Source organism: Delphinus delphis, chromosome 8, assembly GCF_949987515.2.
Source record: "Delphinus delphis chromosome 8, mDelDel1.2, whole genome shotgun sequence".
In the NCBI taxonomy this organism is placed as follows: domain Eukaryota; kingdom Metazoa; phylum Chordata; class Mammalia; order Artiodactyla; family Delphinidae; genus Delphinus; species Delphinus delphis.
The window spans coordinates 9,755,476-9,771,820 of NC_082690.1; the positions used below are offsets into that span (position 1 = coordinate 9,755,476).

Sequence of the window (16,345 nt, forward strand, 5' to 3'; positions counted from 1 at the left end):
TGGTCTTGGGTTCAGGGGGTAGATTGGGACAATGATCTCTATATTTCAGAGTCATTTGTATCAAAGTGATAGAATTTAAGAATAGGTGAGATCACCAATGGAGACAATAACCGTGGCAGTTTGATTATTTTTATATATTTAATTATTTAAGGTATTTGTTTGCTTTATTTCTTACGGCTTTTTTTTTTAAGCTTTTTGATGTGGACCATTTTTAAAGTCTTTATTGAATTTGTTACAATATTGCTTCTGTTTTATTTTTTTTGGCCCCGAGGCATGTGGAATCTTAGCTCCCCGACCAGGGGTCGAACCCACACCCCCGGCACTGGAAGGCGAAGTCTTAACCACTACACCACCAGGGAAGTCCCTATTTCTTAAGTATTTAAAGTGATTAGACATCTTTTTTATAATCCTCTCTTTTATTATTTTTTGCTTATTGCCTTGATATATCTTCAAAGAGATGAGGAAAAGGGTGTGAAAATCAGGAGAGTGAAAGGGAAAGAGGATTCATTCATTCATTTATTCATTCAACGGACATTTGTTGAAGGTCTACAGTGGACCAAGACAGGTGCTGAGGCTACGGTTGTGAGCAAAACAGGCATTGTCCCTGCCTTCACTGAGCTTATAGTTTGATGGGGAGACATGTCTTTTTAAAAAATGACATAATAATCATAAAAGTGAATATATAATTAAAACTGGATGCTTTAAAGACAAAGTAAAGAATGTAGTAGAAAGGAAGGACTTCCCTTTTGCTCTGAAAAATTTGGAAAACTAGGTAAAAGAGGATGGGGATAGGTTTAAAGCTTTCCAGGCAAAGGCAAGGTACCATTTATGCAAAATCTTTAAAGCAGAATGCCGGAATCCTCACAGAACTTAAAGAAGGCTAATGTGGCAGGAACCTCGTAAGCGAAAGGGTCAGAGGTAGAAGATGAGTGAAATCAGATGGTACGGAGCCATGGCGAGTCAGTGAAAGATTTTAAGTAGAAGAACATTGTGATAGAGCACTCCTGGAGGATAGAGTTTGGAGAATCCATTGGATGGCGCAGGAAAGGATACAGGGGACCAGTTGGATGGCTGTGGCAGTAGTCCAGATGAGAAGTAGTGCACTAAGATAGCTACAGTAGATACAGAGAGAAGTAGGTGGGTTGGAGAGTTTTAGGAGGTGCAGTTTTTAAAAAAGACATGAGTAATTGTGTGAGGAGGCAGCAGAGGGGGAGGTGTCAAGGATGGCGTCCAGGTAATTGGATGCCGTCACTGAACGAGGAAACACTGCAGGAAAGAGCTTATACCTGTCTACCCCTCACACACCTGGGAGTCATCCCCTTAGACCCCGGGGGTGCCTCATCAAACTCACCTTGACCCAGGGCAGCTGTCTTAGTCCACAGGTGCCTGAGAACTGACGAAGGCCTTTCCACGTGGAATCTTGCCTGCACTGTGTCTTGCCACCCCAGCTCTTTTTTTTCTGCCTTCTTAGGTTTAAACTTGAATGTATTTCTTAGAGTGGGCTTTTAAGAAGCAAGTCATTGCCAACCTTAGGCCCCTTTTCTCATCTTTCTATTTTAGTCATAGAAAAGTTTGCTTTTCTTGTCTAAACTGGCACATTGACATGCAGATTTGACATCAGATAAGAGGGGCGTGTGCACTCCAGCAATCTGCGGAGTTTTATCTGCTTCTAGGGCTTTTGTGGCATTTGTAGAAGACCGCCTGCCTCACTGGGTTCAGTCCATGTGAGCTTTTCAGGTTTGAGAGTAGCATGTAATAGCTCCCTATATGAACAGCTAGAAAGAAGCATATTTAATGAGGCTTTTCAGGGAGCCAGCCCCCTACACAAGAGACTCAGCTGAGAGTCTCGTGCAATTTGGGCACTGCAAGAGTTAAACAGATTTTAATCAAATAGCTTTCTACCCACCTCCTCTCCTCAATTCAAAAAGCAGTAGTGCAGTTCTGGCTATGTAATCAAACGGGGTTTGTCAGTTGCTTGGCTAGTTTAAGGGGAAGGGATTGACATTAAATCTGCTCTGTTTACCATCAGTCTTGATAATCTGTGAGAGAGTAGAGGGGACACTGATGACATTCACAGATGAACAGAGAGGTCCCATCAGGAGGGAACAAAAAATTAACTTTAAGGGTCCTAGAGAGATTGGAAATGGGCAGGAAGTAGCCAAGTAAAAATCAGCTTGGAAAAATGTATACAATCCAACTGGGAAAAAAAGTACTATCTGTACCTGGCTGATGGTCAAGAGGGGAAATAAAGCTGTTCGGAATAGTGCTTTAGAACACATAGATATGAATGACCTCCAGGTTTTTACATAATGATCACCTTAAAAGTCTGTGTATTGTTGGGTTTGGGGGTGCTCTTTCACCAACTTGAAACCTTCCACTGCTGTCAGATATACGCAGGTAAAAGTAGTGTCTGGAGATGAATATGAAAACATTTCATGATAGTCATAGTTCTTTCAGACCTAGAGTTTGGTCTGCCCAGTTGGTTTGTTAAGTATGAAAACAACTGCTTATCCAGGACTCCTGGACTCCTTTCCTGCAGCAGGTTAATTTGTTATGACTAAACCCATCTCCTATATCTGTCCACTCAGCTACTTCAGAACTAGCCATAAAACCAAAGGAAGGAAACACGACAAAGCCTAAGATTTGGATTCTCTTCCATCTATGGTAATCAGTCTGATTCCCTAAGAAAAATATTGAAAGAACTATGTCTAATTTCTTTAATTGATCAGTACCTTCCTTTTGAGTTACATATCTCCTGCTTTTGATACGGAGACCCAATCCTGTTGTCAGGGAGTCACATGGTTAGACTAGTACTTTTGGTCTTTTATTTGTAGGATTGTGTGTGTGTGTGTGTGTGTGTGTGTGTGTGTGTGTGTGAACTTGCCATGTTCAGTAATGCACTCAGTCATTTATAGTCACCCAACATGTTGTTGGGTGACAGTCACCAAGAAACTAATTCCCAAAAGGAAATTCCCACTGCAACATCCAACCAAGAGTGTACGGTGAGAATGGAGAACTTTTATGGGCCCTGGAGGAATGGCATCAGGGTTCTGTTGCACAGTTACTGATGACTTCCCCAAAATAAGGGCTAGGTCAGCAAAACAACAGACACAGGGGCAAGAGGAAACAGCAGGGGTGAGCCGAATATTAAAACAAACCACCACCAAAATGAAACCGTTTCAGAAGAAGTTCATGAAGCACATTCACGAAAAGAAGTATCACACATCCAAGAGGCTCATGGGTAGTTAGTCCCTGCCCTCCAGGGATAATCAAAAGAGGAAACTTAAGGCAAAATGTATATAATTATCTAATCAGAGTTATTCTGCACATAATCATGCTTAACAAATATTCAGCTGTGTAATCAGAAATGGGATACTTCTCTGCAAAATATTTTAGAGGTGCTGTGTAGTTTTACTGGAATGTCCAAAATATGTTTAGTCAAATACTAAAGCAATGTATTCTTTCGAGAACAATCCTATGCTACTATTCCAATTTCTTATTTCCTAGTCTGTGCTATTCAGATTGTTGGTGAAAGAATAGTTTATTTTTATGACACTATAATAGTCATTCTCCTATCTTACAGGTTGGTCAGACAGGCCTCTCCTGTTTACTAAAAGATATCTTAGTAATAAACTAACAGGTCCCAGACTACCTGAATTCTTGCAAAACAGCACAGATTTTTGTATGTGGCATGATGCACAGAGTTCTATTTACTCAATGTTTTAAAATTAGGAAAAGTCGTTTCATTGAGCCAGAGACAACTCAGTGAAAACTTTCACCCCACTTTAAGCCAATAATAACTGCAGTTGAAAGATTGTTTGAGAAGCCTAAGATAGTAAAATTACAAGCTCTTTGTATCGTGTAAACTGTAAGATGTGCATTATAAGAGCATCTTTTTTTTTTTTTTTTTTTTTTTTTTGCGGTACGCGGGCCTCTCACAGCTGTGGCCTCTCCCGTTCCGGAGCACAGTCTCCGGACGCGCAGGCTCAGCGGCCATGGCTCACGGGCCCAGCCGCTCCGCGGCATGTGGGATCTTCCCGGACCCGGGCACGAACCCATGTCCCCTGCATCGGCAGGCGGACTCTCAACCACTGCGCCACCAGGGAAGCCCCTATAAGAGCATCTTAATGAATGTGATACATTTGCAGACACAGACATTTGCCCTTTTCTCTCTCTCACTTGTCATAGATTTGGGTCTCTTACATTTACGTATATACAGGTATTATTTTTGTGATTATCTGATTGCTTTAGAAACTTTAGGGACTTCCCTGGCAGTCCAGTGGTTAAGACTCTATGCTTCCACTGCAGGGGGCATGGGTTCGATCCCTGGTCAGGGAATTAAGATCTCGCATGCCATGCAGCAAGGCAAAAATAAGTAAATAAAGCCACAGTTTTTTTTTAAAAAAAGAAATTTTAATTAAAGCGTTATCAGTAAAAGAATTGTTTTACATGTTATATGCCTAATTATATTCAGAACAGGTATTATATTCCTTTTTTATCGACTATGACCTCTGTGCTTATATCTTAGCATGTAGCCCCCAAGTTGAAGCCATTTTTATGTCAACACATGTAGACATCCAGAAATGAACTAAAAGTAAGGTGACTGAATTTTTTATATTTGGTTATCTATGTGGTTAATTACTGATGATTATGAGTTAGGGTTCGGCATACTAGAAAATTTTAAATCAATTTGGTTTATCATGTTGAAATTTGGGTTATAATCACGTTAACAGTCTAACTCAAATGACAGTGTTACTACCAGCACCACCTTGTTAATTGAGAGTCACAGTTCGGAATAAAAGTATGCACTGCTGTGATTTTCTATATCACTTACCTGAAAAATAGCTGCTAAAGAATATGTAATAGGAAATTGCACTTTTCTCTTGCTAAATATCTGTAATTTCTTTTAAAACATATGTGTATTCTGCTTGTTAACTCCCAGCACATAAAACCAGGTGACAGTATCAGCTCTCTACTTACCATCCATCGTAGTCGGCCCTGGCTCTTCTGTCCTGACCATCCCTCGGTCCTGTCCCATCCATGTAGTTCACCTTCATTCTCACGAAAGTGCTCTACACTCAAACTGTTAGACTGCCCTTAGATTTCCTTTAAAAATCTCGTCCTTTGCTTTAAATTAAAGAAATGAGCAGGACAGAAAAGAAACTAAAAGGAACGGAACAACAGAAGAACTTAAGGCATCTTATTATCTGGTGAGTCTTCATTATTTTATGTCAGCATTATGAAATTAAATTCATATTAGATCTATATAAGCCCATTATTAACTTATAATATCTTGTGTTTAGGGAACTGCCCTGGTGTTTCAAATCCTGGCAAGTATATTTTTTTCCTACACCTTAACTTTACTTTTTCAAATGAAAACTTCTCTTTCTGACCTGATCCTCTTTTGTCTTTCAGGTTTCTAGCACCTTTGTATTACTTCCAGATTCCTGCAGAGAAATGGAACATCAAGCCAGAAGCTCACTTAGTTTGTTTTACATCATGATTGGGGATTTCATTAAGTGCCTGACTGTGCTCCATTGTGTCACTAAGAGTTTCTCTGCCACCTAGGACAGGCATTGCCCGTCCTCCAGAAGACTGAATTTTAAGTCAGAGAACTTTGAAGCCAACAGGTAGAAGAAAGACCGAACAACAGAACTAGTATGGAACAAGGACAGAGATAACTACTATTGTGGTACAAAAATCTTAAGGGGTAAGTGTATGGTTCACTCTCACTTTATTTTTCTGGCCGTGCCGAGCGGCATGCGGGATCTTAGTTCCCTGACCAGGGATCGAACCTGTGTCCCCTGCAGTGGAAGCATGAAGTCTTAACCACTGGACTGCCAGGGAAGTCCCATGGTTCATTCTCACTTTAATCTACATGTATTATCTTAGTTTTAGGTATGGTCTGTTATAAGGTATCTTGACCAATTAGTTTAATTGTTGTTCCTTGATAATAAATTTACTTGCTTACAGAAAAGGTTATTTAAAAAGTCTGATGTTCTAATGTTTATTATTTATTCAGCATTTTTGAGGTCATACAATATGCCATTTACTGTGTGCTTGGTGCTGGACATTATGATCTTAATTAGAGTCTAACATGCATTAGTACTTTTATTACTTCCTAGACAATAAAATACTTTAGAACATTTTAACTCCAGTTCCTTCCCCAATGTTTTGTTATTTTTGTCATGTGGTTTAATTCTATAAATATTTAAAATCCTTTAAGACAGTAGAGTTACTGTTTTTTGCGGTCGATATTTAGTCACAATTCCCAACATTACCTTTGTTGCTATTCATCCCTTCTTTTTTTTTTTTTTTTTTTTTTGCGGTACGCGGGCCTCTCACTGTTGTGGCCTCTCCCGCTGCGGAGCACAGCCTCCGGACGCGCAGGCTCAGTGGCCATGGCTCACGAGCCCAGCCGCTCTGCGGCATGTGGGATCTTCCCGGGCCAAGGCACGAACCCGTGTCCCCTGCATCGGCAGGCAGACTCTCAACCACTGCGCCACCAGGGAAGCCCCTTTCTTTTTTTTTTCAACCAGTTTTTATTGGAGTATAGTTGATTTACAATGTTGTATTAGTTTCAGGTGTACAGCAAAGTGAATCAGTTACACATGTACATATAACCACTCTATTTTAGATTATGACCATATAGGTCATAACAGAGTATTGAGTAGAGTTCCCCATGCTATACAGTAGGTTCTTATTAGTTATCTATTTTATATAGAGTAGTGTGTATATTTCAGTCCCAATCTCCCAATTGATCCCTACTCCCCTTCCCCCCCTTGGTAATCATAAGTTTGTCTTCTATATCCGTGACTCTGTTTTGTAAGTAAGTTCATTTGTACCATTTTTTTAGATTCCATATATAAGCAATGTCATATGATATTTGTCTTTCTCTGTCTGACTTACTTCACTCAATATGATGATCTCTAGGTCCATCTATGTCACTACAAATGGCATTATTTCATTCTTTTTTATGGCTGAGTAATATTCCATTGTATATATGTACCACATCTTCTGTATCCATTCATCTGTCAATGGACATTTAGGTTGCTTCCATGTCCTGACAATTGTATGTAGTGCTGCAATAAACACTGAGGTGCATGTGTCTTTTTGAATTATGGTTTTCTCCAGGTATATGCCCAGGAGTGGGATTGCTGGATCATATGGTAGCTCTATTTTTAGTTTTTTAAGGAACCTCCATACTGTTCTCCACAGTGGTTGCACCAATTTACATTCCCACCAACAGTGTAGGAGGGTTCCCTTTTCTCCACACCCTCTCCCTCATTTCCTGTTTGTAGATTTTTCTGTATTTCTTCCTGTTGTCTGCTGGTACTCATTTTCCTTCAACTTGAAGAATTCCGTATAGTATTTCTTGTAGTAAAGGTCTGAGGGTTACATACTCTCCCAGATTTTTTGTCTGGAAATGTCTTCAATTCATCTTCCTTTTCAAAGGGTATTTATTGCTGTTCATTAAATTCTAGGTTGGCAGTTACTTTCTTTTTGTGCTTTAACAATGTCATTCCATTATTTTGTTGCTTCTGTTGTTTCTATTGAAGAATCATCTATACAGCTGTTGTTCCCTTTCAAGGTGATAATGTCTTTTTCTTCTGGCTGCTTTTATGATTTTCACTTTGTAATTTTGCTTCCAGCCGTTTAATTATTCACATTTGAAAGTATAATTTTCTTTGTATTTATTCTGCTTGGGGTTCATAGAACTTCTTAAATCTGTGGCTTGAACTTTCATCAGTTTTAGAAAATTCTTAGCCTTTATCTCTCCAGATACAGCTTTTATCCCATTCTCTCTTTTCTGTCCTCCAGAGAGATGCCAACTTTACAGGCATACCTTGGAGATATCAAGGGTTTGGTTCCAGACCACTGCAATAAATTGAATATTGCAATAAAGTGAGTCACATGAATTTTTTGATTATGTCCAAAAAAAAATGTACATACCTTAATTTAAAAATACTTTATTGCTTAAAAAAATCCTAACCATCATCTGAGCCTTCAGTGAGTCATAATCGTTTCACTGGTGGAGGGTCTTGCCTCGATGTTGATGGCTGTTGACTGATCAGGGTGATGGTTGCTGAAGGCTGGAATGACTGTGGCAATTTCTTAAAATAAGACAACAGTGTTTGTGGCACCTCAAAACAACTACAGTCAAAGGTCATTGATCACAGATCACCATAACAAATATAATAATAATGAAAAAGTTTGAAATATTTCAAGAGTTACCAAAATGTATCACAGAGACAGAAGTGAGCAAACGCTGTTGGAAAAATGGCGCTGATCAACTTGCTTGACGCAGGGCTGCCACAAACCTTCAGTTTGTATAAAACGCGTTATCTGCGAAGTATAATACAGTGAAGCATAATAAAATGAGGTGTGCCTGCATATATTTTTGAGCTTTTTTCTATGCCTCGTATGCCTCTTAAGCTTCTTTATGTATTTTCCATCCTTTTGTGTCTGTGCTTCAGTCTGAAGACCGTGCAGAGACACGCTTCATGTTTAGTAAACTTCTAGTCATCTGTGTTCAATTTGGTCTTAACTCCATGAATTGAGTTCTTCGTTTAGGTATTCTACTCTTTAGTTTAGAAATTCCAAATAATAATTATTATTAGATTCTAAGTCTCTGTTAAAATTCTCCATCTTGTCACCTGTTTTCTTGAATATGTTCATCCAGTTCTTTTAAAATGTTTGTCTCCTAACTCAATGTCTGCATCACTTAGTTTTCTCTTGTCTCTGTCTCCAGAAATGCCACGTAATTTTTTACTGAATTCTGGACATTGCATATAAAAACTCACAGAGTCTCTGGAAGATGTCTTCTTGCCCCAGAAAGGATTTACTTTTGCTTTTGGCAGGCAGTTAGGCAACGGGCAGATCATTTTAACCCAATCAGCGACTGAGCTGATTTAATGCTGAGTTTCAGTCTTTCTAAAAGCCTTGTCTATTCCTGCTTCACTGTTATTTTTACAGTGTAACCCTTCAAGGGTCCCAGTGAAAAGCCTGGGGGGGTTTACGGAGCCTCTTCTCTTTGGTAGGCTCTGAGCTCCAATATCTGTCTTCCCAGCCCCAGGAAACTGCCAGAAGTTCTGCTCAGCTCCTTAGCCACTTCCTGCTGACGTCTTAGCGTTTCATCCTGCACTGAACTGGGCAGATGCCTCATGAGGAAAAGTGGTGCTGAAACTCACATTTACCTTCTTTCTGGAATCTCAGCCACTTAAGTGCTGGAGTAGCTCTCTGATGATTTTGACAGATTTAAACTAAAATTTCTCCATCGTTTTTAGTTGCCAAGTTGCTTTTGGCAGGAGAGTTGTTCTGATATAAACTAATCGGCCATAGCCAGAAGCCAGGAACTTAATTTTTAAGAATGATTTCCAGCAAATCATGGTAGCCATATAGATTCCCCTGACCAGAGATATTTATGGTTTTTTGAAATCAGAATCCTTCTTACTCTCTAATTCCACAATTGCCATCTACTGTAATTTCCTCAATTATAAGACGCTTGAGTCTGAAATAGCATGGAGGAATACACACTGGTCTCTAGCTGGAATGTGGGAAGTACCCTGTTCTCATCAGCTATACATCTATAGCCCATCTCAAAGTTGAGCGCTCCCAGTGTCTTTTATACCTTCTTATATTACACTTACTACATTATATTGTAACCATTTGTTTACTTTTTCTCCTCTGCTAGACTGAGAGCTGGAACCTGTTGTATTTATCTTTATACTCTCAGTGTCTACCACAGTGTCTGACATTTAGAAAGTATCAGCAAATGGTTTTAGAATAAAGGTTTCTTCTAAGTAACATTATTTATAGATATATAATATCTATTAAATTCTCATTAGTAGTAGTTTGAATGCAAAAAGATTTTTCCAGGAGTTCCCTGGTGCTCCAGTGGTTAGGACTCAGTGCTTTCACTGCTGTGGCCCCGGCTTCAATCCCTGGTCGGGGAACTAAGATCCTGTAAGCCATGCAGCATGGCCAAAAAAAACAAAAAAAAAAAAAAAAACAAGAAGATTTTTCCCCTGGACTTGCCCCACATTTTGGGTGAGTACCCTGCTTACAGTCTGTGGATTCTCATGAATTGAATACATTCAAGGGGATTTTCAGATTCCCTGGGTGTTGCGACAGTGGAAGAGACTAATGAAAAAAGAGACTGATAACATGGACATTTTTAAATGGATGTCAAGAGATTCGTGTTCACCCTCGTCAGCACCCCGGAAAAAATTTTTAAGTTCAGAGTTGAATAAAATGTACATCAGACCAATAAGGAATGCCACGCTCTCCTGGAGTCATGATCTGTCCAGCGCAGTGCTTTGATTCTGACTCCAACGAACTTTCTTCCACACCAGTGCTCCCTCCACTTTTGACTGCCTTAACACTTGCATGGGAACACAGATATTCTTTCAATCAGGTATATATCTTTCCTGTACTATTAAAAGTTAAAATTACAGTCATATTAGATAATGCTGTAGTCAAATTATTCTGTGCAGATGAATACCTGACAGACATACTTTGCTTTCATGCCAGGTGACTGGTATCTGAATTCTACTAAGTGTAGAGTGAATATATTTCTCTATTTGAAATTAAAGTTGGACTTATTTAAATTAAGGATTTGGTTTCCTGACAGATGTCTTATTCTCTTCCAGGTTCCGAGTCTTCATGCTTAGGATTTGGTATTTCTAATAACTTGAACCAACAGAAATGCTGGTAACAGTTGCATGGACTTCCTTTTACTGATTTTCTTACGCTCCAGAAACATACCATCCCATGTTCAAAGGATGGAAGTCCAAAGAATTCTTATCTTTATTCCCTAACATGCCTAGCTCCATCATACTACTGGTCAGTCCTGTGTGTTTCCTACCTAACAAACCCAGATCAAAGCCAAATGAAATGTCTTCTCCAGACTTTTCTCACTCCTAATTTTATAAATAAAAAATATTTTTATTTTTTATATAAATACTTCTTAGATTCCAGTTTCTGTTAATGATGGACTAGCTTGATCATCCACAGGTAATAATGATGAAATTGGACAATTTGAAAGTATTGTAGAGTAACCAGAAACAGGCAGAAACTGAATAAATCTACCCTTGAAAGACAATGGGTGACATTTGTTTATGGGTTTTTGCCTGAGGGCATTCTCCAATCTTGGGTCAAGAACACAAAGTGAAGGTGTTGAAGGATGGAGGTGGAGGCCAACAGATCAACCAGAAAATCAGAGGGAAAAATCCAGTTAAAAAAATTACTATACCTGTAACGAAATAGGAAAATGTGATACTTACTCAAGGGAAAAAAATAGTCAATAGAAACAGACTCTGAGATGATCCAGATATCACAACGAGTAGACAATGACTTTAAAGCAGCTGTTACAAATATGCTCAAGGACTTGAAGATATACACACAATGAATTCACATGGGGAATTTCATCTGAGAAATAGAAACAATTAAAAAGATCAAATGGAAATGCCAAAGCTGAAAAGTATAAATAACTGGAATGGAAAGTTTACTGATTGGGCTTAAAATCAGATTGGAGAAAACAGAAGCAAGAGTCAATGAACTGGAAGATCAATAGAAATTATCCAATCTGAAGAACAGGAAGGAAAAAAATTAGAGAAAACACATATCTTGGATGAAGGCAAGAAATAAAAGTAGGGCAGAATTGAAGTGAATGCTCAGTACTAATAAATTCTAGCAATTAATTCTTCAAAGAAAAAAATTGAAAAATAAAACCTGGATTTGGGGTGTCTAGTTCTTGTAGTGTTTTTTCCAAGAGTGAGAGGGAACATATCTGATTTCAAAACAGTGTGTTTTTGTTGGCTTTCTTTCATAAGGTCATTTGTCTCACGTGACCAAAGTTTCTTAGCTTTCTGTCCTCTTCCTCTTTTTTCTTTCATTCCTTCCAGTGTGGATGGCCTTTTCCATCTGTGTGCTATATTCTGGAGCTATTTAATTATGAAGACAACTTCTGACAGCAGACGAGGGCAAAGGAAACATGGGATAGGTCATCATATACAGTTCCATTCTTAATTGGTTTGCTTTTTGATGCATTCTCCTGTTGTATTTCACTTTAACTCTAAGTTTTGATATTTCACATCATAGTGAATCATTTAGTTATTTCTAAGCATCAATCTTTCTTAAGAATCTGTGAATACAAAATACCAAATGATATTTCAAAATGAGTGACTTTTAATTATTGATCCCTCTAGATACGATTCTATTTCTTTTGGTTTACCCTTTATAGGTGTTTCACCAAAACCAACAGCACTTTCAGCAGCAGCCCCCTTCCTGTGGTCCCAGTGGTAGCACCTTATCCTCAGGATGGTTTGGAAATGAAGCCCCTCATTCACATGAAGATGCCTGTATGTCTGGCTTCCACAGTCCCCGACTGTGGTCAGTCACCTGAGAAGGGCATCAAAGATGACAAGGCACGAAGACCTGCTCAGCATATTTGCTGTCAAGACAATAGAAATGAGACCAGCTCTGATTGTGTGGAAGTTGCAGCAGAGTTCAACAGAGGTACAGCAAGACATTATAAATCTTAAGTTTCTAGATAGTCTTCAGTTAACTAAGAACTGTATCAGGAAAGGTGATGCTTTCAGAATGTTCTCTCTGTGATCAACTCACATATTTCTTAGATATTGGGTGGGGGGGATATTGGATACTTAAAAAAAAGTTGACTCAATAAAGAGTTCTTTGAAATTTTGTTATGCACACCATTCATCTCAGGTTGTTCATCCTGAGAACATTTTGGAAAATAAATCCAAATAGGCTTTGATTCAGTTTGTACCTGAAAGTAGACTTGCTAGAAGGATGCGTTTTGTGATCCTGAGCTTTTTCACTTGAATTGATTCTGGAGTTGTAGCCTCTCTTTAAGATGGTAATTTTGGGGCTTTGAAGGGGTTTCCTTTAACCCTGAGATGAATTGTACAACTGTTCATGAGAGCTCAACTTTATTTTAAACCTTTTAAACCTACTGTCTCCCTCAAATTGAAACTAAATGTAACTGGGCTCTGATTTTGCTCATGATTCTTTCTTTATTGCTCAAGGTAATGTTTGTAGACTGCTTTGATAAAAATCAGCCTTTATCATTTCCAAACCTTTGTTTTTCAGGAGACAGCTGTGTGCCTTCAGAAACAGAGAACAAAATTTTAAGTTGGAATCCTCTTATTTTGCCACCTGTTTCAAAGGACTGCGCTGAAAAGACACCATGGTCTCCTCCTGGCATTCCTGTAGACAGCCCTTCAGGGGTCCTTCAGCAATCCCAGGAAACCTGAGGATGTGTCGGTGCCTCGTCATGTTTCCACTTCAAGCCAGTAACTGCACAAAACAGGCCTGGGGATGGACTGTGTGAAGGACATTAATTCAATTCAGAGAAAAATCGTTATTTATTTTTTGTAGTAGTAATGTCATATGAATGTATCTTAAAATGTGTGCCCTTTTATATTATTTATGCCTTAAAAGTTTCCCTCCCTATTTCTTCCTCCCCCTCAGTAGTAAACAACCTGGTTTGGCATAGTTTTCTATCATATGAGAGCAGTGGGATCATTCCACGTTGTCCAAGAGCCTCAGCGACAGTAAGAGCCCCTCCTACAATGATCCCACCTATTGGCTGACTCATCATCTAAGAGAGAATTGCACAGGCCATTGGAACTTTTCAGAAGGAAAGCTGTCTTTCACTATCATGTCATCAGACTTTCTGAGAACATTTGTAGTCAACCACAGTTGTAGCCTGATGTTTGTAATAGCAGATGTCTTGTGAATTTGATGAGTGCCTTCCACAGAAGTGATAGTTGACCTATAGACCGTCTGCACATGGGCACAAGTTATGTCCAGCTTTCTAGGCACTAATCACAAAGAGTGTCATGGACATGGTGGCGGTTAAGTCTGGTTGGGTTATTGCAGAAGCAGAAAGGGATCCAGGGCCAGAGAGAAAAAGAATGCCTACTAAAATTTTAAATTGCATTTGTTTATAACATGGTCTCCATGGGGCTCTTTTTGACTGTTTCTAAGAGTAGGAGCAAAATAAGACTTGCAAGTAGTGACTGGAAGAGAAAGATGTGCATTTTAAGAAAAAAGGGAAGGTTCCAGGGGGACTATCTCGGCGGAAGCTCTCCCATTAGTATAGGATGTGTCATGGTACCACAGCCCCTGAAAATCGATGTTTTCTGATTTCCAGCTTGGGCAATACCTGGAAGATGGGAGTGTCAGAAAAGAATCTGGAGGTTTGAAGTTTCGACATTTTTTTCTGAATGCCATCATTGTAACAGGCACCGAAAGCTTCGATTAGCAGAGCTCATAAATCACAATTGTTGCCGCCTCTGAGTGACGAGGACGTTTGCAGCTGTCGTTGGAAGGCTTTTCTTCTCCACATCTAAAACAAAACAAAACAACACTCTAAGTGTATTTAATAGCTTGAGTCAAGCTTTACGGATCACTGCTCTTTTCTGGATTGTGCATATCCCTTTGGGGAAGAAACAGATCCTACCTAAGAGTCAAGCAATTCCAGCATAAGTGGAAAACTTTCACAGTTTCCCAACAATTGCAGTGAAATAGACTAGCATACTGTACTAATCGACTTTCTATATAAATGCATCAATATCCCCTTACATATGTCTATATACTTTATAAATAGAACTGTTAGTGGAATGTGCTTTGTGAGCTGGGTCACTATGCAAGGATTACTTTGAGTAGAATGTAGTAGATATGATTTCCTAGTCGGGTATCAGGGATGCTGCAGTCAAGTTCTCCATTCCAGACGTCCATGCCTGCAGTATACTGGATTTATTCTTCACGTTGCTTAGATGCAGTTAGCTTTGGAGGGGGATAGCTGTGTCCCTTACTTCTGTGGCTAGCAAAGGACAAAGTCCTAGCACACAGAATATAAAGACATAACCCTGTGTTTCCAGTCAAGTTACGGCAATACAGTCGCAAAGGGAGTTTTAGAAAACTGGGGAGTAAATGTTTGTAGGCAGTCATTTTGATTCAGGAAACAGAGGTGTATTAGCGTGAGCCTTAGGTCATAAACTGCTTTTAAAGATTGACTTTGAGTACGGGATTTGTCCACTAGGAAGAGAAAACAACTTTACCTTTAGGGCAATCTCATTGTGGACTGATTTATTTATATTATTAGTAACGCTGTTTTAAGTGTTATCCCTTTTATTGTATTTTATTTATAAAAAATGCCTTTATATAGAGATATATAAATATAAATATATATATAATTGCCTTCATGTTTAGGAGTTATGAGTGCTCTCTAACCGTGAGTTGTTCTGAACTTTTAGCCCTGCGCAGTCACCCAAAACAGTCCTACCTAAGTCACTTGCCAGGAAGTCAGAGGAAAGTACAGCGTGGGCGATGGCTCTGACATTTGTGAAGTCACTGCTGTGTACCAGGCACTGTGCTGGTGCTTGTTACTGCTATCTCAAATCTTACTGTTAAGACACATCTACAAAGTAGGTGGTAAAGTCCCCAGGTCACACAGGTGAGCCACAGAGCCAGCATTTGAACTTACCTGGAGCTGTAATCTGAGCTCCTTCCGTGTTTCCATACCGCTTTCCGAAAGCATTGTGGTTCACTCTCCTGATGGAACTGGTCCAGTTCTGTAAGCCCTGGCCCGCCCCGCCATGGGATTCCTCGGATGCTCTAACTCCACAACGAGAGAAGCTGCCTCTGTCCTCCATGGGCAGAGCTCTGAGCCTATTGCCTGGTCTTCCCGGAGCCCTCATTTCTCTCCATGACGCCCCCTCACTACCATCCGCGCACGGGAATTTGACCTTCTCTCAGCGTAATAGTGATCCTGTAATCCGTCAGGCCTCTCTGTTTCTTCTCCTCTTAGAATTCGCTGTGAGTCTTTGTTTTCGCATAAAACTCCCCCCACTCCTACTATGTTATTTCACTCGCTCCTTTTTCCCTTCTTTTGGTTATGCGCTGATCGTCTGGTGACGGGTGCGCTACAAGATGTAAGTGGAACGGCAATGTTTTAAACCTTTTGAAGTGGCCTTTAGAAAAAGCAGCTCTTTCTGGGTTTTGTTTTTGTTGAATGAGTCCTCAAGGGCCAATACATCCTTACTAAGCTGATTGTGATGCAAATCTCATTCCCGCTAAGTACTGCCAAGAAGTTAACTTTATAACTGAATTTCATCTGTGTTGCTCTCTTTTAAAGCAATGACTTTTAAGATGCATGTTTTTGTATCATATTGAAAAGTATGTTTTATTTTCCTTAAAGTGGTAATGTTTGAAATTGTACATATTTTAAATGATGTAGCTTTGACAGGTTTTATTTTGTTGATTTGATTTTATATTAAACGAGAACGCTGCTTTCATGTAGAGTAGCACGTGAAGA

At 39.4% G+C, this 16,345-nt stretch overlaps 1 protein-coding gene across 1 annotated transcript in view; it reads left to right on the forward strand.

The window, feature by feature from the left end:
- Positions 1-16,345, forward strand: part of CDON (cell adhesion associated, oncogene regulated) — a 100,636-nt gene extending 84,291 nt beyond the window's left edge. Inside the window, exons 19-20 of the mRNA XM_060017101.1 lie at positions 12,245-12,519; positions 13,114-16,345. Of these exons, the coding sequence (XP_059873084.1) occupies positions 12,245-12,519; positions 13,114-13,277 (439 nt within the window). The 3' untranslated portion in view covers positions 13,278-16,345. The remainder of the gene's footprint in view (positions 1-12,244; positions 12,520-13,113) is intronic.